The sequence below is a fragment of the Colossoma macropomum genome, unplaced genomic scaffold, assembly GCF_904425465.1.
Source record: "Colossoma macropomum unplaced genomic scaffold, Colossoma_macropomum, whole genome shotgun sequence".
Classification (NCBI taxonomy): domain Eukaryota; kingdom Metazoa; phylum Chordata; class Actinopteri; order Characiformes; family Serrasalmidae; genus Colossoma; species Colossoma macropomum.
This window is the reverse complement of record NW_023495565.1, coordinates 1,878,856-1,905,295: the sequence shown is the minus strand read 5'-3', so window position 1 is coordinate 1,905,295 and position 26,440 is coordinate 1,878,856. Positions and strand designations below refer to the sequence as shown.

The following is a 26,440-nucleotide window of genomic DNA, read 5'->3' as shown; positions in this document are numbered from 1 at the left end:
AGCATCTGCCATGTTCACCAGTGCCAGTGTCACCATGATCACTTGATTCCATTGTGACCTCAAGTGAAACCTTGCAGCAAATTTGGCAGCAAATCCCTCCCAGTGGGAACAGAGAAGCTATCCATAGGGGCCGCTTGAAGAACTTGCTCGTTTTCAGGGTTTTAATCGCTGGCACATCTAGTGTGAGCTTAGCCAGCATGAGCTTCAGCTTGAAACTTTTCTATTTCCCTTTTTTTGCTTGCTGAGAAAAATCATTCAGAAATTTTGTGTCCAGCGTTTATTTAGAAAACACGTCTGCATCTCCATTTGTTGTAGATTCCAAATCTCCAAGTAGCTCCAATTCAGCCTCCGGCTTGTACTGAGCACCAAGCCTGTTACTAAGTTTTATGAAAGTTGTTAGTTACGCTAAGTCCTCAGAAAACAAGTCCGTAAGTTTAGTTAGTATAGCAGACAGCTTTTTTTCCATACATAGCATCTGGCGCAGCTTCTCTCTCAAATTCCAGGCCCACAAGCCAGTCTTGGCATCTGGCTAAGAGGATAAGTGCGCAATTTATGCATGGGTTAACCAGCACTTCACAGAGGTGGTCCTACCCCAGACACGAAGGGCATAAGTCGTGGCCATCATCAGGGCCCAGTATAGTGGGGCACTGTATGCACCCACCCTTGTAATAAATGCTGCCTGGCCGATGCAAACTCCCACTACCATGTTAACCGTAGCACGCTAACTCACTGTAGTTCAAAACAAAACTGAGATGCTCAAGGTGAAGTTAGATGAGAAGTCGCTGATAACTGCTTAAAGGTGCTGGGCTTTTGGAGCCTAGTATGTACCTGACGTCTCCACTAGTATGGTGGCTAAACTATCCCCAACACGAGCTCACTTAAAGTGAAGGGAGAGCTGCAATCTTCAGCGGCCCATGCCTATTCTGAGTTGCTCAAGATGAAGTCGGATGAGGAGTCAGAGACAGCTATAGAGGATGAAGGAGCTGGGGCTTCTGGAGCCTGATATACTTACTATAGGCTCTGCTAGCCCAGAAATTTAAGCTCACTCAAGGTAAGGGCAGAGCTGCAATCCTCAGGAGTCCAAGCCTACACCGAGATGCTCAGGTGTGGTTGGACGAGGAGTAATGACGACAGCCCATAGAGACTCTGACACTATGAAATGCGTCGCTCGGCTGCATAGTTGATCTAATGGCGAGAAGACAAAAGAGGAAGTTAGCAGTGAGTCATGGTACGATATAGCCCTAGTGACATCACGTGCAAGGGTCACATGTGACTCATTGGGTACATAACTTCTTAGTCTGAGCTGCGTATGCAAGGAACCATCCACTCAGTAAGTACCACCCTGCCGAACAGAATATATGAAACATAACTGCTTTTGTCTATCACTATAAACATTTGCTAAATATGTATGTTTGATTATGTAGGCTAGGTTATGTAAGTTCTATATACATATATCCTTACTTGTATGTATCTCTGTTTTGTCTTTGTAAATGTTTATTCTGTTTTTACTTTTGTATGCAAGTTGATTTTATTACTATTAAATGGCCTTTAAAGAGGACTGGTAACGTTCTTAAATGTACTTTATCAGGTGTCCAGTTCTGACTTTTTGAACCAGATTGAATCCAGATTGGACCTCATTATTTCCAAAGACACTGGGGGTTGCTTCGACAATTGACTTATAAATTCACTAGTCAGTGCTGTGGGCAGCAGTCAACTGGTGGAGGACTGTCCCTGAGTTTAGTATTGAAATATCGCAATGATCAGCCAGGAGAAAAGTTTTTCCTACAAAACTTTTGCTAGAGAGCATTATTTTGTTGAAATATTACACAGAATGAAACCAGTTCCACTACAGAAAAGACCAAAACCATGCTGGAATACAATCTTGGTAGGCTGACATGCAAAACAACGAATCACAAACTGTTTAGCACAGAATATGGATATATTGCTATGCTTCACCTCATCTGCTAATGTAAAAATAACTACAGTGCTATGAAAAAGAATTTGCCCCCTACTGATTCTGATACAAAATGCCCCCTACTGATTTTCATACAAAATGTTTCAAAGAGGACATTAGAAAACACGAAACCGTTTTTAAATTATTTTATTTATTGAAGGAAAAACAAATTACACAGTGTAAAAAGCAATTGATTCCCCACTAAACTTAGTAACTAGTTTGGCACTTTTAGCAGCCACAACTGCAACGAAATGCTTTCTATAACTGGAGTCTTTCACATCGCTGTGGAGGAATTTTGGCTCACTCTTCTTTGCAGAGATGTTTTAATTCATCCACACTGGGGGCTTTTGAGAATGAGTTGCCCTTTTAAGGCCTTGCCACAGCATTTCATTCTATTTCCCTTTAATACCCAAATGAGACAACACTCATTGATGTCCTACTGTGTTACTGGCTGGATAAATTATGTGCAAGTGGATTATTTGATTTTGGTGTCATTGTCCACTGTCCCATAGCCTGTGTATCAAATGTAAAAGGTACACAGTACACCCCCCCCACCCCACCGTTGTGTTTCCTTATCATACTTTCTTTCATTCTAACGTAATTAGCTGATATGCATACAGGCAGTACTACCCGAGCACCTTGGCTTTACTATCAACACATAGGCCTACCATTGGCACAACAGCTAGCTTCTCTCACTCGGATTTAAGTAGCGCCCCTCAGGCAAGTGAAATGACCTCAATTGACGTTATGGTGGCACTATAGAGCAACATTTTATGTTTTGCCCCGTGTCTCCTGAACCGTAAGACCTACATTCTAAATTCCTGATTCTACATAATTCTTGGTTTATTTCACATAAATGCCCCACTGGGTCTATTTAGCTCTGCCTCCATATTTACTATCATAATTGACTAAATATGAGTACATTTTTTTACTAGTCTGACGATTTTCAAGATATGCACACAATATTGGTCTCAAAATGTTAATGGGAGTTTGGAGATCAAGAATTATTAATAAATGGATATTTATAAAAAATATGGCCACCAACTAAGCCCTTCCTGATTTAGCTTAATTAACACAAATGAATACAGATTGGGATTGTTTGGCCAATTCTCATGAAACATAGAAATCTAATACTGTACATAATTTTGTGGAAGACCCCTTCCAAGATTGACATCAATTATTCAATAGGGGGCACTATAATATTCAAAAAACTGTTTCTCAGGAACCACTTGGTCAACTGAGCTGAAACTTTGCATGCTGTATAACAGGGCTACTTTATAACTGAGACATTAAGTACAATAATTGGACAAATATTGTGTCCATTACCCAGTAAGCGTTCAACAGGCATTTGGAGGGCTTAGCATAGACCAATCATCATAAAAGTTGAATTGCCTAATTGCCTAAAGTTTTGCCCCAATCGGCCATGAGGTGGCGCTATTCAACAAAAACAAGAACATGTCCTATTAATTTTATCTTGGATAAAAACGAATTACATCCTGTCATGCTTTACATTGAGACTGACATTTTTCAAATACAAGTCTTTTAAAATTATTTTAAAATGAGCTTTTTGAACTAGTCTTTGGTCTTAAAACAATCTGTGGTGTCTGTAGGTAAATTATTATCAAAACAATCTGGACTTTAATGCTCAGAATGGCCAGAGGACATCAATCAATCTCTTTGGCCTGGCTTGTTCTGACATAAGCACCTATAAATCCATAAGTTTTTCTCTGACAAAATTTTGACACTGTACATTTCTATGTACAATGTTTTTCTGCTACTTAAGCACACAAGATGACGGCGACTGGCCTAAAGGGGGTGCTACAGGTTTTTAAAATTTGGTCTGTACCTCTCAAACCAAGAGGGTTCACAGACACAATTCTTTGTTCTGCTGATTTTTTGACTCATACTATACCAAAACACATCAAAAAATCAAAATGGCCCCCCTGGAAAAGTTTTGAGATATTTTGCACTTTTTGAAGAACCTTATTTTTTTGAACTTCCTCCTTGTTCTATATTTTTTACCTTATCCTCATGAAACTGATATAAAATTATTTACAAAATCCTAAATTATCATATAATTATCAAAAAACCCTTCTGCATGGAGCTTAATTTACAAAAATGGTTATAGATAAGGATTGCTTTGGCCAATTCTGAAACTTAATAAGTCAATACCCCACCTGTTTCTGTTTTTTCAGCAACTGCTTGGCTAATTTAGCTGAAACTTCATGCTGTGTTAATGGGCTAGTTTAGAAGTGAGGTGTTAAGGACAATGCAATCATTGGACAATAAGATTTAAACAGGCAGAAAGCGTGGAGAGCTTAGCATAGGCCAACCATCACACAAATTAAATGATGTTTCCACATAGGCCATCAAAAATCTTGCACAGAATTGCTAAATCTTACAATCATCTATGTGGCCCCATGTGCATATTGACATTATACACAAATAGTCTATCATATACAAACAAAAAGTCTGTTTACAAATATTAAAACGCAGATGTCGAAGCTCTTGAGAAACTCCTACTTTCTGAGTGGGTGTTACGAGTTCAAGGGACGTTCAAATAAATTTTTCCAGCAAAAAGAAAAAACAAAGGAGTGCTAAGGATTAAAATAATTCACAAGTAAAACTTTAAAAATAGAAAACAATTCAAGAGTCTTTAGTGCTGTAGTGGAATGCAGCATTCCTCAATCCTGTTGCAATGATGTGTGCTATTTGGGACAGATTTTGGACAACATAAAGTAGTTGATCTGAGGTCTGTCTAATGAAGCAAGTTCAACTTAGAGTTCCTGAATAAGTTTGAAACTGAGCCACAAAGTTGATTCATTTTACAGCAGCAGTTAACAACTATGTTTGTCAACCCGGGTTAAAATACTCAAGATGGGATTAATTCATGGGTATGTCCACATCAAAGTGTGGCATTTATGACCAACAGCCAATTGCAATTATAATGGGAAAAAACAGTGCTGTTGCTACTGCCAACAGGGTTAGATTGAAACAAGCTTAGCTGGGTAAGCAACAGTTAGCTAGGTAGGCAAGAGACAGACCCCTGGATTGAGAATGCTAAGAAGGTTATCTATAATTTAAATGTTAACCCCTGTTAAATGTGAATCCCAAGCAAGCATCTAAATCAGCAATACAGATTTGGCCAGTTATACATTTATATAATTTAGACAGCTTGTGGTAGTTGTTTTAAATTAGCTTTAATTTTACAGTACATAGGTTAAAAAGATAGGGGGACCCCCCAAAAAATCCTACCTAGGGCCCCCAAAAGGCTAGAGCTGGCCCTGACATTCAAAATCAGAATGGTTCACAGTGGTGGTGACAGATACCAAACATCCACCTCTAAAAGTCATATAAAGTTATTACATGAAATGGCTATGAACATGCTACCTGATGCCTGAGACATTGTTTTATGATATTTTTGATAATTGTTTGGTCTAACATATTATACCACTATTTTACCGTTATCAACATTACATATAAAAGCTCAGAAGACAGTCTGAATGACATTGTGTACAATTCAACCACTGAACTATGCAGAAATTTTGAAAAATTGGTGAAGCTCCCCTTTTACTTGTCTGTATATCAAATGCACCTATTAGAGGATTTTTTCCTGCTCTCTATACAAAGATAAATTGAATTGAGGTGTATTGATAAATTTAAATAAAATTGAACTAAGATTTAAGTTTCTCTTTAGTATGGGTGAATGCAAAGTAAATGCCTATATTAGATAGATAGCTATATTTATTTCCAACTATCAAAAGTACTGTTGTTATCAATGTATAGATTCTGAGTGTTTTTGTTCTTTCAGCTTTTAAAAAAGAAAAAAAGAGGACAAAGAGGTGTAAGCTCTTGAATTTTGTTTTTTATACAAGAAATGCTAGAATTAAGCATTCATTGACTCATTTAAAATCTATGAATATAAAAACTTGTAAATATTTGAATGTGTATTTCAATGCAAAAATGCAAATGCAGAAAAAAGAAAAGAAACAAGACAAGTAAAACTCGGCCATTTTCACCCCTGACTATAACATAATATAATATAATATAATATAATATAATATAATATAATAAAGCTTCTTCTTCGGTTTAATTAAATTTCAACATAATACACACACCGATCTGCATCCCATACCGCATACCATCTTAATTAAAAGTGTGTAAGAAGTAGTAAGTAGTTTTGGACGCATCTTCGGTTTAACCGATCTCAGATCAGCCTCTCCGCTGTGTGACGTATCCTCACTTCCTCTCTGGCCTGCAATGAGCTGTTGTTCTTAAAATGGCGCCGTTAGACCTGGACAAGTATGTTGAAATTGCGAGACAGTGTAAATATCTTCCAGAGAATGATTTAAAGGTGAGTATCGTCGTACTGTTATGCTTAACAAAACCTTATGTCTTAAAACGTTGTTTCGTCTCTGTTGTAGATGAAGACCAAGCCACGAGTGCTAACTGGCTAGTAAGGGTTAGCTAGGCTAACAGTTAAATACTAAGCGAATTCATATTAGCTAGCTCAGCAAGCTAAAAGTACTGTGAAACGTATTTTGTCACATTTTAATTAATTTATAATTACTTCGCAGTACTCGCGAAATAACGTTATGTTTAGAGGTAGGCTCCTGGAGAAAAACGGCAACATTTAGGACGAACTGTGCAAAATAAACAGTGTTAGTTAAGCTAGCTAGCTAGTGTTATGTAACGTTACACTAGCTTGGTAGTTTTTGCTTTCTTTGCGTACTAGTTGTTTAACATTATGATAGTATAATCCGTTCAGCTTTTAATTAAAATGTGAAAGGTTAACCAGTAAAAGTTGATAATGCCAATTTTATAGAATCTGTAGCGAGCTAACTTGCGTTTAGTATTTCGCTGTCTGGGTGCAGTTACTGCAATCTAATGTACTCGCATAAAATTACTGATGCACCTTCTAGTCACCTTCCTCATCTAAGAGTGTCCATACGAACAGCAGCAGTCAATTAGCAGCAGTCTCGCTCTGCACTCCAGTAACTTTTTTTCCTGCTTTTTTTCCTAATGTTTTTTAACAACAATTACAAGCTTTAGAATGTAAGGATAGTCTTTCTTTGTAAAGAACCGAGCCCTTTAATTTCTAATTTAGTAGTGTATGTACATTGTTTGTATACAATTTGTTGTAACAATAATAGATGTATTGAAATTCATTTAAGTAATTTTAAAAGGTTAAACACGTTAATATTCCCATTTGTTCAAAAATGTATTCACCCAAATCATGATTAACCTGCAGGAAAGTACATTAGTTCTCTGTTTAGCATATTTGACCCTTTTTTCCCTTCTGTTGCCTTGATAGAGATTGTGTGACTATGTGTGTGACCTACTTCTAGAGGAATCAAATGTACAGCCAGTATCCACTCCAGTCACTGTTTGTGGTGACATCCATGGACAGGTGCTAACAATACATTGTAGTAACATGTAATACCTAATTGTTTGTGATTTCAAGATGCTGAGGTTAAACTTTGTCTTTTATGTATTTCCTTAGTTTTATGACTTATGTGAACTCTTCAGAACTGGAGGACAAGTACCAGACACAAACTACATTTTTATGGTATGGTCACCTAGGGAATGTCAGCAATATTTGGCTTTCAGTCATTATTTTGAGACTTGAAAATAAAAATAAAATGTGCCCTTACTGAACTTAAATACTTAGATTGTTGGACTTGCACCTGATATGCAGATTTTTAAATTTATGTTACATATTGTTTCATTATATGTCATTTCTCTGGCTTCGCCAGTTTGAGGTTATTCATGGAAGAGTACCTTGTGCATATTTTACTCTTTATGACATTAATTTGTATTTGTTTTTCTCTCCACAGGGTGACTTTGTGGACCGAGGATATTACAGCTTAGAGACATTCACATACTTGCTAGCACTTAAAGCTAAGTGGCCGGACCGCATCACACTTTTGCGGGGAAATCACGAGAGCAGGCAGATCACACAAGTGTATGGCTTTTATGGTGAGTATTGTTTAAAAAAAAAAAAAGACCACTCTCACATTTTTAAACCTTCCATTAATTTTTTTTTTCTTTCTGTAGATGAGTGCCAGACTAAGTATGGAAATGCCAATGCTTGGAGATACTGCACTAAAGTGTTTGACATGCTGACTGTTGCTGCCGTAAGTCCAATCATGTAACATAAAAGTCTTGTTTGTGTAATATGGACAGTGTTTTCAGGTTACTTAGTTATTGGCTCTAACTGCCTGTGTTTTTTATGATTTGAGTCTGTTAAGTTAACACTTCAACAGCATAGCAATTCCATGGGTTTAAATTGCTTTTTAGGAGCATTTTCACTTTTCACTTCTTTCAGATTAACTGTTTAGAGGTTATGGCAGTTTGACTTACAGTAGTTAATAATAATTTCAGTAGAGTTTTTGAGAACACACAAATTGTCCATTGATATTGGCAAGGTTTGTGCATGTCCATGTACAAATCTTTATAAATTTATTCATTTCAAATGCAATTGTGTGTGTCAGTTGTGTGTGAGATATGCAGGTCATCGTTCAAGAATCCCAAACACATTTATTTGCTCCTGCACAGTGTCTGGTAGGGCTGCAGAATATATTTTTAGTTAATTGCTACTGACAGTTGGCTTTTGCAGTAGTGATCTCGCAGAAGGCTGCAGATGGATATTAGTCCTTTGACATGGCTAAATGTTTTGTGTGCTGTGAGCATCCTGAACAGATGCTTCAGATTCTTCTGATCATGTCTGATTGTCACATTGCAGCTTTTAGAGTCTTGCACTTTTTTGCCAAGAGTAAAATGAACTCTAGCTTAAGTCATTAAATGATTAAAAGCATTGAGATGGTTAGAAAGGACTGTGATGAGATTAATGAGATTAGCATACTGTATACTGCATGCTACTTTTCATTAATAGTATACTGTACAGCATCCAGTGTACAACACAAGCCGTTTGCTGTACCACAGGGCAGAGACGCAACTAGACTGCTAACGTCATAGACTGAGCCAATCAGAACCATCTCAAGACACTCCCTATTTTCCTCAGCTCTCCATCACTGCTTAGCAACTGTTGGCTACCCCTTTTAATATTTTGGTCAAGACTTGAGCCTGTGCCACCCCATGTAATAACAAGAGGGCAGGATCTCCAAAGCTACAAATAAACTTTAAAAATGCCAGCTTTTGATTAGTCTGTGTGGTAATCCTGTGTGGTTTCTGAACACACCTGTTTTCGTTTGCGAGCCATTACACTCATAGTTGGTAATATGTGTTAGACTGAATAATATCCAGTGTAACACCACAAAGAAGCCTCAAAAACCGATGCTTGGCAGATTGTTCAATTGAGACTAACTTTATTAGCCAAGTTACTGTTTTAGCCATGTTATCTATGCAGTTAGTTAACTTTATTAAACAAAAAAAGCAAGCAAACCCACCTTAAAAATGACCGCTTTGCATTTTGGGATGCATTATATCATGGCGATAACTCTGGCTGCATACTGGAATATTTTGCTGGAGCAGTACGTCATCCGGGTATCTTTGGCGTAGTGGAAAAACATGCTTGAGGGCTAATAGTGGAGAAACTTCAGTATGCTAAAATTAGACTTACCGAGATTAATCTTCTTCATCCAGTGAGCCGATGAGTTTCCTCTTCAGATGCTTCAACATGGAGGATGGGCTCCCATAGCCAGCCAAGGTCAACTTTACAAATAGCACAACTGACAACCTTTTTCCGTTTAGCGTGCCACACTTTTGAGGATTTTTTTTTCTTGAGGCAAACATCGTGCTGTTGTTAACTCTCCAGTGAGCGGTAATGTTAACATTACTAGTTCCTAGTGAGCGCGAGAAAGACGTGCAGTGACGTCACCAACTAATTGACTATTAAATTAGTTGCCAACTAATTTGCTCGTCCATTTTAGTCGACTAAGTCGAATAATCCTTGCACCCCTATTATATATACATATTTGTGCTTATGGTCACAAAATTGGTTTCAGATTTTACATCATGCAGTACAGTGTTCCAAACAACTTTACAACTACAAGTGTATTAAAAAATGCATAGTTTTTTGTAATTGTTTGAAAACCACACCTTTTCAATTAGTCTGTGAGTTCTGATTTGATCTTTTCAAAAATGGTTTTGAAATACTCTGTGGCCTCTTGGTAAATAATTATCAAAAAAAAGTTGACTTTTTTTTTTTATTATCATGGTCTCCCTCCATGGCATTTCTGACTTAAATTGCTGTAACTCTGACTTAAATTACTGTAATTATCAAAAAATGTTGATAATTTTACTCAACGTGGTCCTCCACTATCAATTAATCATTACTGCCCTGACATGTTTAACTTAACTTGTGGTGATGGAGAGGAAATGGGCTTTTTGGTGGATATAGATGTATTAATGGCTTGCCTGATGTTATGGATTTTATTGTTAAAAATGTAGCAAACTCATATTTCTCAGGTGATACTAATTCAGGATCCATATATGTAGGTGACTTAGTTTGTCAACCATGACAAAGAGTATTCTGCTGTTGTTAATATTTTTGTTGATAATGCGATAGAGAAAAAGGATTGTTTAGCTTTGCACATTATTGTGTTGTAATCACGCAGCCCATCTTTGAAGATTTCTTCGTGGATCTGAAGTTTGGTTTTATGCCGTTTGTGTGCAGCCTTCCTACGTTCTCTCTCTTGTAGTTGAACTGCGGTAGCATTCCTCCAAGGTGCTTTCTGTTGGCATGACATAGTTTTAGCATTAATTGGTGTAATCTCATCCATAACACTGACAATTTTTGAGTTGAAGCTGTCCAGCAAAGCATCAACAGAGTCAGATGGTTCACATGGTGCAGAGTACATTTTGCTAACGAAAAGTGTAGCTGTGCTGTCATTTACAAACCTTTTCTTAAAGCAGATGTGTCTGGTTTTGATGTTTTAGTAAGGTCCACATATCAAAGAAAACACCGGTAATGATCTGGCAAAGCAACATCCTTAACAGTGGCTGAAATGTTGAGACCCTTTGAAAACCACATCTAGAGGGTTACCATGACAGTGTGTTCCCGGTCACATGCTGAGAGAGTCGAAAAGGGTCCAATATAGCACAGAGTTCCTTGTCACAATAGTTGGAATTGTCAATATGCATGTTAAAATCACCAGCCATAACAAAATGATTAAAACTGGTGGAAATAAAAGCTAACATATCTGTAAATTCATCAATAAAATTAGCATTGTACTTCAGAGGCCTGTAGACAATTACAAGTAATATTTTTTTGATGCTCCAATGATATTTGCTTGTATTGGAAGGAATCCTTAAAAAAAAACAGCTACCCCTCGACCTTTCCTGACCGCAAGTGAGACAATTATAAAATTTAAGTGGTGGAGCTGACTCGATTAATACAGTTTCAGCACTACATTCAGGTAACCATGTTTCAGTCATTATTATATTATATAAAAAAACATGTTTTTTACCATGGGCTGTAATAAAATTATTAATCAAATAGGACTTGTTTGGAAGAGGTCTAATATTGAGAAGAGTTAATTTGATAACCTGTACACTGCTCCAGAAGCTCTGACTCTTTTACATACTGCAGATCGGATGTACTCACATTATCTGACATGTACTCCCTGTTCTTCCTGTTTCTGATAAATACTGGAATGGGGGGGAGTTCTGGAACACAGTGGCTGCACTTGTTTTGAAAGCATTTACTGCTGACATCACTGTAGCAGCACGGACCTGAAAAATATCAGCTGTGTGTGTGTATATATATATATATATATATATATATATATATATATATATATATATATATATAATATACGTATGTATATATTTCTATATTATTATTATTTATTTATTTTTTTCCTTCATATTGAAATAGATGATTGTCCTGTGGTCTGGAGCTGGCTCTGCTTTTCAGTTGCCATAGTTTTTTATATAACTATTGCCTTTACTGAAGATTACATCTATGTAAGAGTACATCAGCCTCACCAGTTGTCCTGTATTTTTACCTGCTGATATACTGCAGGCCTGTACTTCAGCCTCCTCTAGGCCCTGCTTGATGTGTGTGTTTAGCCTTGATTTTTATATTCAGTTATTGCTTTGGCGTGTTCCTTTTTTGGCTCTGAAAAAAAACATTTCCTGGGTTGGCAGGGCAGTGATGATATAGCTTTGTAAGATCACTGTCACTAACACTCACCAATAATGTCTTTTTAAGGAACAACTTTGTCCAAGTCAATATGTATGTTTTCTGTATCTACTATAGTTTTCCAATAGTCATCTGATGTAGGTGAGGATGCATATAAATTAAAGCTGACAGTTTGTGTTTGGGTTGCATGGTACAAACAGGATACCATATTGTGATTTGCATCATATTGCGATATATTAAAACGCATGGGTAAACCTTTGGTGTGACAAGATAAAAAATTTGCCTGCATAATTTGCAATGAAGTTATTGACGTTTACTGGATCATGTGAATGCCTTGATTAATCAAAACACCTACAGAAACTCATCTCGATCATCTGAAGCTGGTGAGAATTTTCATAATACAATAAAATAGAGATATTTGATAGAGGGCTTATTTGCATATCGCTACCTTATGTAATATTGGAATTTGCAGTACTCATAGTGCAATAATTAGTAACAAGCAATATATTGTGTAGCCCTAATATACATAACTGTATCATTTTATTTTTGTGTGGCTGGAGTACAGAACAACAAATCAACAGCAAGGGAATTGAACTGAAACTTTGTGAATTCTTTCTATTGTGTATATATTGTCTCTGTGTATGTATTTACTTATGTGCTGCTTTATCCACAGTTGATAGATGAACAGATCCTTTGCGTGCATGGTGGCCTTTCACCTGACATCAAAACTCTGGACCAGATCCGCACCATTGAACGTAACCAGGAAATCCCTCACAAGGGTGCGTTCTGTGACCTTGTGTGGTCTGATCCAGAAGACGTTGACACCTGGGCTATAAGCCCGAGGGGTGCTGGATGGCTCTTTGGTGCCAAGGTCACCAATGAGGTAACAATATTCAGCTGGTTAACAGTAAAATCTAGTCATTATTTTTAAAGATCATTTACAGTACGTTTTATAAATAGATTGTGATTCCGAATGCTGATCCTGGAGGTGTGCTGCACATTAGGTTTTTTTCATAGTTTGGTATTCCTGCAGAAATGTGGCTTGAAAATTACCTATTATTACTTCTGTGTTAAACTTGGAAACAGGAATATGCAGTGCAGGATATTCCAGGACCTTGATTGTGAAACAATACTGTATTGGTTTTGTATTGGTAATTGGTTTTACAAGAAAATACTAATAAATACTACATAATAATAATAATAATAATAATAATAATAATGTTTTAATTATATATTATATTATATGTTATATATAATTATATATTATATATTGAAACTGAAAACAACTTCCTTGTTCTCACAGAAATTGATGTATTGCATATTATTTAACAGAATATGTTCTAGATGGACATAACAAATTGACATTTTTCAAGCTTGAAATCACCGCTTGTCATGTATGTATGTGTAATTTTTATTGTTTTCCCTTTTTCAAAGTTTGTTCACATCAACAACCTGAAGCTGATTTGTCGGGCACATCAGCTTGTTCACGAGGGCTACAAGTTCATGTTTGACGAGAAGCTGGTGACCGTGTGGTCAGCCCCTAACTACTGTTACCGCTGTGGCAACATTGCCTCCATAATGGTTTTCAAGGATGTCAACACACGGGAGCCCAAGCTGTTCCGGGCTGTGCCAGACTCGGAGAGGGTCATACCCCCAAGAACGACAACACCCTACTTCCTCTGAGTCTGCAGCCTTCAAGCCCCACTGTGTCCACCCTCCCCTCTTTGTCATCATGGTCAACCTTTCTTCCTGTTTTTTTTTTGGTATGATGTGCAGCTTCTCTACCCACACTGTCCCACTCCAAGATTGTGATGAACTTAGTGTCTGTTTCCTGAATAAGGAAGGATTAAGCCTGGTCTGCAAAGCAGTCTGAATGGAGATACTAAACTGATAGGTATATGTAGTCCAGGATTAGGCTTAATTTTGTCCAGAAAACCAAATCTAAGTAATCTTTGCATTTGCACAGGCCATTCTCTTGATGAGTGTAATCTTGTCATGCACAAATTTTAGTGGAATCTAGAGTAGACCTTCTTTCTCTTGGTGCTGTTTTCTTACTTCCTCCTACATAGTATTAAATCTACTGTCATAAAGTACTACTCTCATGAAGACCCAAGCAGAAGACAGGATATTCTAGAGAAACACTATCCATGTGGTGCCAGGAGACAGAAACGACTTGATGGCACAAAAATAACTACTTTCAACTCTCAGCAACCCGTGAGCACCAGTTAATTGAGTTACGGTCAAGCCTGAAGGTTTATGCATGTGCGAAGACATCATAAAGAGAGAAATGCTGAAGTATGTTGCTCTACTTGTATGCATAGATCTGGCCTTGTTATGAGTACTGTAGTGATATGGTATATTGAATACTAAAACCTTCAAATAACGAGATGGGGATGAGGGTGGACCAGTCAATAAGACAGAGAAGGCTGTGATTATTTTGTACATTTAAATAATTGTATTGATTATTTCATCATTTTTCTCAGATTTGTTGTATTTTATTGTAGAAATGGCAATCCACATACCAATTAAATATTAAAAAATAATCCCCTTTATTATTAATTTAAATGTTGTTTTATAGTGTCTTTGTGTTTGTAGTTCTCATACAGATTCTGGGAGTTAGATGTTCTTAAATGCTTAAAAAGTTGTGCCATAGAATGTGTAGGGGGAAAAATACAGCTTTTACATTGTCACTGTAAAAAATTTATTGCGATGGTGTGTTTCACCTCAGGAGCTATTTTAGGTAGCACATTTGCCGTTAAACTATATGATTTCAATTTCATGAACGCGCAAATGGAGGGAATTAGGTGGGAGCGTGTAGGACGTGCACGTGTCTGTTCCAAAGTCTCCACAAGATAGCGCACGCTACTGTGGGGAAAAAAAAAGTTTTAAAGTAGCAAAGAGTAAGATTTAGTGACATCTAGAGGTGAGGTTGCACATTGCAACCAACTGAATACCCTGCTCCTCAGCCCTCCTTTTCTTTCTAAGCGTGCTACAAAAATCTATGGTCCTCCATTTGTCAAAATATGGGTCCTCAAACTTCTTCCAACACAAAATGGTTAGCCAACACAGAAACTACTGCTGCTGCTTCTTTGTATGTCTTTTAACCGGTGATATAGCGCCGCCAAATTCAAAGTGTCGCTTCAATGTAAAAGCGTGAAAGGCACTCTAGAGCCAGTGTTTGGTTTTTGTTCGTTCTGGGCTACTGTAGAAACATGGCGACGCAACATAAGGGCCTCTGATGGAAGAGGACCCGCTTCCTATGAATGAGGGGCTTATTTTAACCTAACGACAACACAATGATTATAATAGTTTCAGGTAATTGTACACTAATGAATGCATGGTTTTGTTTGCTAATAGATTCTCCTACATCTTACACACTGCACCTAATTATTAATACTTAGATCTTAATTGAACTCCAAACCGGGGAGAAGGTTCGGTTGCGTGGTTAGCCATAGTGGTAAAAAACCCTGCTTTGTACTAAAAAGCGTTTGTGTGCTCAAAACCGTTGTGTGCAGCACTGACTGGTTGGGCTTGTGCACTTGGAAGGATAGTTGAATTTTTCCTCCTGTGATCAAATTGGCTAATTCATGTGTCAGTCATGTAATCTGACTGGCTAGTTGAAATTCCCCTCATGCGATCTGATTGGCTAGAATAATTTTCCCCTCTTGCGCATGAAAAGTGCTACTGTGTTGTTGACTGGCCAAAACTAACGAATTTAGAAAAGTTTCTTCTCTACAATTATTTCTGGGTGGCTGTGTTTCTATCAAAATGTCAGCCTTACTGGAGCATGAAAACACTAAACGACTAGACAATACAGCCCCAAATCCGTGGCATGTAGTGGCGACACCTTTCATAAAACTTAATAAAACTATATAAAAAAAGGTAGAGAAATAACTCAGCATCACTATACTTTCGGTAGTAAGGGCCGTTACACTAGTGTGCAAGTTCATGGAGAACAAGTGCGCCAATCGGAACACGACCATTCACATTTACACACGACAGTCTGGGTGCTCCGCCTCTCTTTATTGTTTCGTTTGATTGACAGAGCAGTAAACGAACTGAATTCCTCGGTTAGACGTCACTAATGCACAGCCTGAGTATCAAGCTAGTTTGTGAGTTTTTTGGCAATCTGGTCAATGAAGATTCTACTGTCGACACATAGCTGTTGGATCCCTGCGGTCACAAATGCGCCGGCGAAAATCCCAGTTTCATCTTATTTTTTCCCAGCTGGAGTCAGCTGTATGTAAATGACGGAGAGAAGCCGAGCTGGGCGGACATTTGTCTGAGACTGTTACACCTAGAAACTCGCCATCCAGAAACGACTTGCTTAGAGGAGAAAATAAAACACTAACAGCGAAGAACTTACAATACCCAGGTAAAGAGAAATACACATTTTCACCTCAGAGAGATGTTTTTGTGTGTGTGGAAAAGGCATGTGGCTACATGCTTGTCTTTCACCGCAATTTAAGCACAGCTGAGAATTTACTTGTATAGATAACTTAGCTAATAGACCTCATTAACCCTTCCATATGTCTTTTTCAAACGCTTTTTAACTGCAGTTGCATTGGTTTACTGACATCTCCCCTGTCAATTTAGCCAATGGTGCTGTGCACGTTTCGTATATTATACCTTTTTTACCTGCATCATTAACATAGGGTAACACTACGTTGGCCAGAGCTATTAAACGAGCGGTTATAGCCTTAATGCAGATATTCTTAAGAAAGCTGTCCAAATACTTATTTTTACATACATAAATTATAAGACATATATTACGACACATATCTAACTCGGATAGCACAAACTAGAGGTTTCTGAGAGGACCATGGAGTGAGCAACATTCAAGCCAGAACCAGCACCGGCTTAACGTCACCATGTTTACACCCCACTTATTCCTTTTTGTCGCTTTTTGCTCGCCTTTTCAAATCTCAACAAAATCAAACCTTTTTCTTTGACAGGACTGAGCCAACAAATAGCAGCCGGATTTTAAAAAAAGCAGCCGTCGTGGGACGACAGGTAAATGAGATTTTTATAGCTATTCGGAGCCACTCACACTGTTGAAGCAGTGCGGATGTAGCGCAGAAAAAGCTAATTTTGGTTAAATATATGCTGGAACTATTTGCTGCTGTCTAGGTCTATGCTTGGAAACCGCAGAAATGCATTCAGGTTCGATATTCAGGCGCTGGTGCCTGGAAACAAGGGCCAGCTCTGAAATATGGGACACTTTGAGATCGTTATTTTGACTGCTTTGGACAACTGAGCTTTGAAATATGTCATACACATTTTATTGTCCATGGCAGGAACGTATTAAGCTTGCAGAATGTGCATGTGTGCATGGATCCTGTAGCAATACATCACCATAGATTAATAAATAAACTATAAGGTGTCATTTATAATTTTTGTATTACTGAGATTTATTCCAACAATGCAACCTTTTTGATTTTTTTACGTTGATTTTTGACCTTGTAAGCAAGATTTGACTTTTTCTTGCATGACTGTTCACACAGACTGAATCAGAGATACATCTGTGTAATGATCCTACATGCAGCTATGGAGGTTTTTCAAGAGCCTTGAATGTGAAGTGATCACTTTATATAAGCATAAACAGCATGACTTTAGTATTTAAAATCAATGCAACAATGTAGATTTTCCCAGACCAGGAATTTTAATAGATACTTGCTGAGATGAACATGTATTTTTTTGAGGAGAGTGTTCAAAATGTTAATAGTATCATAGGATTTATCATGTTGTAGAAAGGCAGGAGCATTGGTCTAGTGCGATGATGTCACCCATTCAGGTTAGTTAAGCATGATGTCATGAGACATTCTGGTTATGCAATCTAGTTTCATTATGTATTCAAACACTCACTTTAAGTTTTTGTGAGCAGACATTTAAATATAACTCTATAAATATTACTTTTTTGTAATACTACAAAAAAAAAAACAAAAACCAACAACACATGTCCTCTCTAATATAAGGCCATGTGAAGTCTGTTTTAATTTTTCCAGGATTTAGTTTTTTTTTCTTCATTTTCACATTACAAATTTTTACTGTAATAAAGTGTAAAAAAAAACTGCAATAACAAAAAGGTTAGATTACATTCTCTTTGTTGAAACTGTTGAAATTACATTTTCAGTAATTGTTTGAACCATTAAATATTTGTTTGTTTTTTTTAAACCTGATTTTTTCCCCAGTGTAGTCATGGCCAGTTCCACCCACTAGCTAGGTCTCCCCATCACACAGTTCTACCAGGTTAAGTGGGTCACCAGCCACCACATCTTTTTGAGCTGCAGCTAACGCAATGTTATTGGAGAGCTGAACGTGCTTGGAGGAGAACTCTAACTGCCAATTTGGCTTACAATCATCTCACAGACACCCACATTAGCTAGGATCACACTGAGTGATGGGAGAGAGAGGGAGGCTATCCTACCCACCCACAGAGTGCGAGGCCAGTTATGCTCTCTTGGACCCCCAGCCACAGATGGCTGTGGCGTCTCCGGGGTCTGAACCCACATCTCTCGATGATGGGCGTCAACGCTTAGAGAAATGAAATTTGTATATGAACAAATTAATTTTTAACTTGCACACTCACTCACTCACTTCTTAATTGATTTGTTGTTGGGCTGCAACAATGAATCAGTTAAAATAAAAAAGTGCTTCAACTCATATAAGAAATCTATTGTAAATTGTGTAAAACTAATCTCACCTGCAGCAAGATGGTTGTTACGTGTGAATGTTTAAGACAATCACAACATCCACAGTAGAAACTCTGCATAAGTAAGACACTAAAACCAAATTCAAAATTGAAAAAATAGTGTATCACTGTCTGTTTTAATGTAATTAGTTTTTAGCAAATATATAGTCTTCCTTTTTTTTCCTTTTGGAGATTTTTAGATCTGCCTGATGACTGGGCTATTTTTTGTGGTAGGTAATATCAGCTTTGTATGATGTTATGACTACACAATTAAAATAAGGTCATTAATTCAGTTTTGTTTAATCATTAGGGGGAAATAATTTGAATAAAAAAGTAAAAAGAAGTTTTTCAACTATGATTTAGAACCAGGATCATCAAATAATGGCCTTTAAAAGTGGACATTTTCTCTGGCCTCGAAACCGTTTTTCAGTTCTATGAAAAATTATGAGGTAGAATAAAGCGTCGAACACACGTACCACTGTTCTAGCATCAACTAGGTGTGTCTTTCCACAGGGAAAGATAAAACCAAGGGAAAGAAATCTACTTTGTCGAAATTAATGTAGGGCTGAAGGCTTACTATTTTAGATGACAATACTGGTGGTAGGAAGCTAGAAAAATAGTAGCAAACAAAAAGCAACATGCAGAGGAATACATTTAAAAGCATTTTTCTTAATTCAAAAATATCTGAGGGAAATCAGTAGATTTTCCTGTCGGTTGAGTAAAGGAGGCTGCCTTTTCAGAAGAACTGATGAGCTAACACTAGAGCTGGGTGCTGATAGGGTCTCATTTAGCTATATAATTGATTGGACAGATGTCTGGCTCAAGGATTATTTGCTCTGTTAGAACTGGACCCCAGGTCAAATCTATTTGATGAACACTGATTTAGAAGAAAGAATATTGTGCACAAAGAAAAATTGTTTTTTTTTTCCATTTTTGAAATAAAACATATTTCAATATTTAATGTTAATTACTGACAAGCTAAAGACATTTTTTTAACTTCTCAGGTTTAAAGGAAAAAATGGTTAAGTGGTTTATAGTTGTAACTTCTTACAAATGTTGTTTTTGTAACTCTGTGTAAGCCATGCGGGGTAGGCTAGAATTGTTGTATATACTGTTTCCTTTAAGAGTTCAACATGTGGACGAGCTTTGCCCCATACTCCCACAAGGTGGGAAGGGAAAATACTTTGTTAGCATAAAAATAGGAACATTTAGTTGCAGAAGTGTTTCTGTTCATGTTAACACCATGTTTATTTTTGAGTGTACGATCAGTTTAGCTTGCTGCAGTCAGAGCAAGTGCTTAAATTACCTGTCACTTACAATGTTTTACAGTGGGTTCACAAGCTGAGATTCAGTTTACATCATGGAATGTGAGAGGCTTAGATAGATTGATTTAATTGAAGCAAGTTGGAGCAGGATAAAGCAATCTACAGTTATCTTCCTCCAAGAAATGCACTTAATGCCAGAAAATATAGATAGAGTACGGAGAAGATGGTCTAGACAGGTGTTTTCTGCATCCTTTTCCTCTCATGCAAGAGTTGTCATTATTCTGATACATAAGTCAATTCCTTTTTAAGTAATTAATACAATTTGTGACCACTCAGAGAGATGTATTACTATTAAAGGGATTTTTTTTCCCTGTTCAGTTAAATCTAGTAAATATCTATGGTACAAATAATGATAACATTCTTTAGAAACTTCTTTCTTACAGTGACCTCACTACGAGGACTGGGTGCACGAGTTTTGAATAAATTTATACTTAAGTTTGGGTGTGAAGTCTTTATGAAGTCCTTAGTTAGGGGTTGGGGGTGTTAGCTTCATGCTTGGAGTTGAAACTAAGGCGATGATTAGAGCTGTAAGTAAAACCACAGCATATAGCGTTTAGAATTTTTAGCCTATTTAACCAACAAATGTTTTTCGTCTTTTTTGTGCTTTCTATGTGGTTTTTGGTGGTTTCCCCAAAACGTATGCCTGCTTAAATATTTAGTAACTACTAAGCTCAATGTTAGAACTAGTTTATGTGGTGCAACTCATTTTAATTTAGTAATGCATAAACCTAAACTTAGTAAACACAGTCTGTGTTTCAACATACACACAGCTAGTACAACCAGCCACAAGTAATTTTGTTATAGGGGAATTTCAACTGCACTCTGTCCCCAGGAATAGATAGGTTGATGCGCACTGACTCAACTCACCTGTCAGATATATGGTTATATGGATATAACAACCGTAATACCAGAATGTTCTCCTGTTTTTCATGTAGACTCTTTAAAAGATGGTTCCTCAAGAGATCATTAGTAAAGAAAATGGTTCTATATAGAACCATGAACACTCAAAGAACTATTTCCAGGGTTAAAGGGTTCCTTGCATCATGAAAGGGTTTTTCAGATTGATGGAGAATGTTCAGATGATTAACATTTTGAAAAGGGTTCTATATAGCACCAAAAAGGGTTCCTCTACTGTTATGATGTCAAGTTGGTTAAAGTTGAAAGAACTCTTTTCGATAAGGTTCTATATAGATCCATAAGCAATACATTGTCCATCTGTCTGAAGTACCCTTTCATGATTCAAAGAACCCTTTAATCATGCAAAGGGTTCTTTGAGTGTTCATAGTCCTATATAGAACCATTTTCTTTACTAAAGAACCCTTGAAGAACCATCTTTTTTACCATATTGACTACTTTTTGGTGTCAGCTGTTGATATGATAGCATAGTTATTTCTGATCATGCTCCTATTTCTTTCACATGTGCTCTGTCTAGCTCAGGGGTCGGCAACCCTAATGTAAGAAGAGCTATTTTGTCATTTCGACAAAAATCAAACCACCTTGGGAGCCACAACATTTTTATATCCATTTCACCATCTTGGCTGTAAATATGTCTCAGTATGTGCTAATGTTCTAGTGTACGCTAAAAATATAAATGAAAACACAGACTTACTTTGCTCTGCTTTAAACTTTAGCTCAATTATAGCCACTTTTCTCGCATCTCTGGCAGGAAACTTTTCCTCAAAAGCAGAACAGTTTCTTGGAAACGTCTCTCAAGATTTGATTTTTTATGAGGCTGGAGTCAGCTTCTCATTTGCCATCTTCTGGTTCAGATTTTTCCGTTCCACCTTAAATGGAATCTGAGGCGCCAGAATGCAACTGCTGCACCATTTAAGGTGGAACGGGACAACTCGAATATGAAGCTGGCGAACGAGAAGCTGGCTTCAGCTTCATGACTTTTTAGTGTTTGCTTGTTTCTCGTTGCAGATTAAACATATCAGGAAACCAGACAGAGTGCTTGTAAATCAAGTAAGTCCATTTGTCTCCAAATCATCGATGTCCGTCTTAAATCTTTCTCTTTGCCCTTTTGTTAGCTACTAGCTAGGCGAGACTGTTGTCTGTGTTTCAGGGATAAAGGTTGGTGAATTAGCAGTTGTAGGCTACATTAACTCCAGTGTTTAAGACCAGTTTTTGTCAAAACTGTGTTAAATCATCAGCAAAGCTTTATTTTACTGCTAAGGAGAATTATTTTACTTTTACCTACAAATCTAATTCTTCTGAGGAGCTGCAACAGGGCAGTTAAAGAGCTGCATGATGCTGACCCCTGGTCTAGCTTTTGCAGAGGCTGTCCAAATTGGCAAGAAGAAGACAAAATTAAAGAAATCAAAACCCTTCTCGACTCACAATTAAACCCTTCTCAACTCACACAAAACTGCACACTAAAATCCCAATATAATGAACAGTCTTCAAACCAGGCAACAAAGAGCTTGATATGCCTAAAGCAGCGGCATTATGAACCGGGACAGAAAGCATGGAAACTTTTGGCTTGGCGTATTAAGCAAATGAAGTCCGAGAGAGCCAAAAATGCTATTGAGGGTAAGAATGGACATGTAACATTTGACCCAGAAGAAATAATTAGCATATTACCAGACTTGATATAGCTCAGAATATTCACACATGTCGCAACAAAGGCAGTCAGAATTTCTTAACTCTTTAAAGTTTTCCCCTTTAGAAAAAGAGGATTCTGCTTCTTTGGAGTGTGAACTGGATGTTAAAGAGCTTTCTGATGCAATAAGTAACATGAAGGGAGGGAAAGGACCAGGGCCTATCGGTATACCGATAGAATTATATAAGCTATTTATGAGTAAAATAATTCCAACCCTCATGGACATGTATCATGAGTTCTACAAATCTGGCACACTACCGCCCACTTTAAATTGCACGCTTATAACCTCATTGGGATGTTAAAAAAATCCTGTGTAAAGCTTTAAAAAGAAGTTTGGAATCCCTCCTACCAAAAATCATACATCAGGACCAAAATGTTTTTTTTATAATTTTCGGAGTATTAAACATTGTGCATATAAGCAGTGAAACAGCTTATAGAGCTATACTGTCTTTAATTGTGAAAAAAGCCTTTCTCTGTATTGGCAATATACAGGAGGTCTAGGAGATCGATTTATAAAGTGGATTCATAGTCTCTATGCAAATCCATCAGCCAATATTCTCAATAATGAGCTGATATCTTCCCTATTTAAACAATACAGAGGCACACAACAAAGATTGTCCCTTATTGGCTCTTTTCTTAACTTATTATTAAAGCCTTAGAGCCTTTTGCTATGGCCATTCAAACACGTACCACTATTAGAGGTATAAATGTTGGCAAGCTAGAACACTGCATATCACTATATACAGATAAAAGTTTTATTTCCCTCCAATGCGAAACAGTCAATTCCTGCACTCCTTGAATTAATTAGCTCTTTTGGTATTATTTTTGTGCACAAAATAAATAACAAATCTGTAATAATGTGTCCACAAGAAAAATCATAGGCCTCAGCCATCTATACAAACACAGTTTATTTCTACTGAAGAGATGATTCACTTACTTTGGAATTAAAATAACCCCTGATTTGAATAAAATCATCCAGTTGTTGATTCAACATTAAACTCAATTTCTAGTTGGACCAAGTTGCCCATATCTATGACTGGAAAAATCAGTGCAATGAAATGTCTGTCCTGTCTAATTTTTTTATACCCTTTTCAGTCAGTATCAGTTTCTCAACTGATCACAACCTTCATTTGGAACATCAAATATCATAGGCAGAGACTTTCTTTACCTACTATATGGGTAACAGTGAGTCCCACTCTTACCCAATTTTAAGTGGTATTACTGGGCAACACAAGTATGTGCAGCAGTGTTTTACTTAATGGGGAAACCATCACCAGCTTGGACATTAATTGAATCATATGGTATAAAGAATCTCCCATTAAAGCTAAATCCTTGTTTATCTGATGGTACAAAGATTAAAAAACTAACAATCAATTAAAAAAAAAATACAATATCTGTATTTTTTTTGTATGGAACTCTATCATACCTTGAAGAAGCCTTACATAATTTTTGCCCTCAGAAGTCTGACCTAGGTTTTAGGTCAATGCAAGGTATAAGCTGTGTATCAATTCTATAGGGAAGGGAAACTTGACATTTGACATGACATCTGAAGACCTTGTAATAATTATAATATATGGATAATTTAGAAGGAAGAGTCCAGGTTATCGTCCTTTATGGTTTTATGGTGGGTACATTTAAAAGAGTCATCTAACTGTAAACTTGCCTGGAAGAAATACATACAGGAAACAATATCTGAGGAGGAAGGGGGGCTCGCCTGTCTGAAAGCCCAGATGCAGACAATCAGTGCTAATTTATACAAGTGGCTAGGCACATTGTACATTACCCCATCCAAACTTCTGGATACTTGTATTAAGTGTAAACGGAATAAAGATGTGCTGCTGCACTGCATGTAGGAATGCTATGTGGTATAAGATTTCTGGAAAAGGGTAATTCATGTAGTCTCACTGATTATTGGCAAGGATGTCCCTCTTAGTCATAAATTGTGTATTCTTCATATATTCCTAGATAACTCTGAAGATATTAAAAAACAATCCTGCTTGATCTCTCTATGTCTCCTTGAAACCAAAAGTGCAATAGCTCATTCCTGGAAAAAGGAAGACATTCCTGGTGTATCACAGTGGCTGATATAACATCAGAGAAATAACATCAAGCCTTGCATTAGAAAAGGGAAAAATGAAAGAATTCCGATATATATGGGAGGTTTTCTTGATTTTTTTCGGAAAAGAGGGAAATTGCTGACTTTAAAACTGATTATTGAATGATCGTATTTTGACATTGGGTAAAAATATCTAGCCTGCTATGATGAGAAGCCTAAAGAGGACCAGTATAAAAGATGTGAATCTTACTGCATTGTAACTAAACACATAGCATGACATTTGAATATTACATACATTTGTAACCCCTCCCTTTTTTAAGTATGAGGTTTGTTTTCTTTTTGTTAAATAAGCTATCTTTATAATCATTTTACTAGTTACTTCTATTATCACCTTTGATAATCAATATAGACATTGTTAAAAGAATACACATTTTGTTTTCCTGATTAATTAATCAAAATTGTAATAGATTGATTAATTGACTATGGAAATAATATTTACCTCGAACTCTACTCACTTCTTCACTCATGTTTAACATGCTAAAGATTCTCCACAAGAGGTGGTACTGGCATTTTTTTGCATCATTGATGAAGAGATGATGGGCATGAACTCATGAATGCTTTTGTTTTTGTTTATTTATTTATTTATTTATTTTGTTATGTGCTTTCATGTTTTTTTTTGTTTGTTTGTTTTTTTTTCCAGAGAACCTTGGTAGTGTAATTTTTTCTTGAATGTGTCTCCGTCACAGCTTGCTCTTAGCATTGCCTTATTCGTTGGATGGCATGTGGGTGGGGAAAACACATCCCAGTGGGTGTTTTGGTCGGTAAATGTAGTTAAGAGCCAAAATTGTCCTTCTGTATTGATCTAATGCCATTGTTTCCCACCAGTTCAGACTTGCAGGATAAACCACAAAACTGCTTCTCCATAAGTTACTATAGTTAGATGCACATGATATCCCGATTAAATGCATAGTTAGTATAAGAAACAGAAACAAACCAAGATATCCCACAAAGGATTAGTCCATTTGTAGAGCTGTTTACATGCTAGCCAGTATTGGCCTGGATCTCATTTTAATTGCAGCTTAGTTAAATCATGACAATATTTTAAATGATAATCTTAATTAGACAAGCAGTCTTTGTTAGACTAATTTTGTCAGACAAACAGTTTGTGTGCATGTAAGTGTAGTTTCTGTAAGGACAGCTTCTGTCGAGTTAAATAGGACACCTGTCCTATGTTCCCTCACCCTTTCTCTTTACCCTACTTCACCATGGAGTCGTGTAATATCGGGGAGCTTCTGACTCCCCAGCTATTATGTCCTTTTCATCCTCCTCCTCTCCTGCTTTTATCTGTGTCTCGCAGTCATTCTTGCTCAGAATCCCAGCTTTCGGCGCTGGGGTATAGACAAGCACTTGAAGCCCTGCAGCCTTGCTTTGACATTGCTATCACTTCATGTTAAAGTCACCCAAGGATGGTAGGTTTTGACAGCAATGCCATTGCTTTTGAGACAGGGGCTAGCATAAACTATGTTGTTAGAGTGGACAGTGTTTAATTTTAGCAAAGAACTGTACATGAATGATTTGTCCCAGAAGCCCTAAGCGGTCTGCAGATTGTTTTGCATTGTTGGTAAACTAGCCTCTGGGTGTATGAATGATTATATGACCAGAGATGCTATATTAGTGCTGTTGAAGTAAACATGTTAATAATGC

The 26,440-nt window shown here is 37.1% G+C and overlaps 2 protein-coding genes across 5 annotated transcripts in view; both read left to right on the top strand.

Annotated features, from left to right (window-relative positions):
- Positions 1-6,177: 6,177 nt before the first annotated feature.
- ppp6c (protein phosphatase 6, catalytic subunit) lies at positions 6,178-14,627 on the top strand. Its single transcript, XM_036563011.1, has 7 exons — positions 6,178-6,308; positions 7,269-7,364; positions 7,458-7,523; positions 7,792-7,933; positions 8,012-8,091; positions 12,736-12,945; positions 13,497-14,627. The coding sequence occupies exons 1-7, from the start codon at positions 6,234-6,236 to the stop codon at positions 13,743-13,745; spliced, it is 918 nt and encodes a 305-aa protein (XP_036418904.1). The 5' UTR covers positions 6,178-6,233; the 3' UTR covers positions 13,746-14,627.
- A 224-nt stretch (positions 14,628-14,851) lies between these two features.
- scai (suppressor of cancer cell invasion) overlaps positions 14,852-26,440 on the top strand; it is a 54,138-nt gene continuing 42,549 nt past the window's right edge. For 2 of the 4 annotated variants that reach the window (XM_036563010.1, XM_036563007.1), the window contains exons 1-2: positions 16,123-16,437; positions 17,018-17,075. The gene's annotated coding sequence lies outside the window, so the exon portion shown is untranslated. Of the gene's footprint in view, positions 15,378-16,122; positions 16,438-17,017; positions 17,076-22,001; positions 22,044-26,440 lie in introns of those variants that run through there. The other 2 variants (XM_036563008.1, XM_036563009.1) reach the window with 2 other exon arrangements.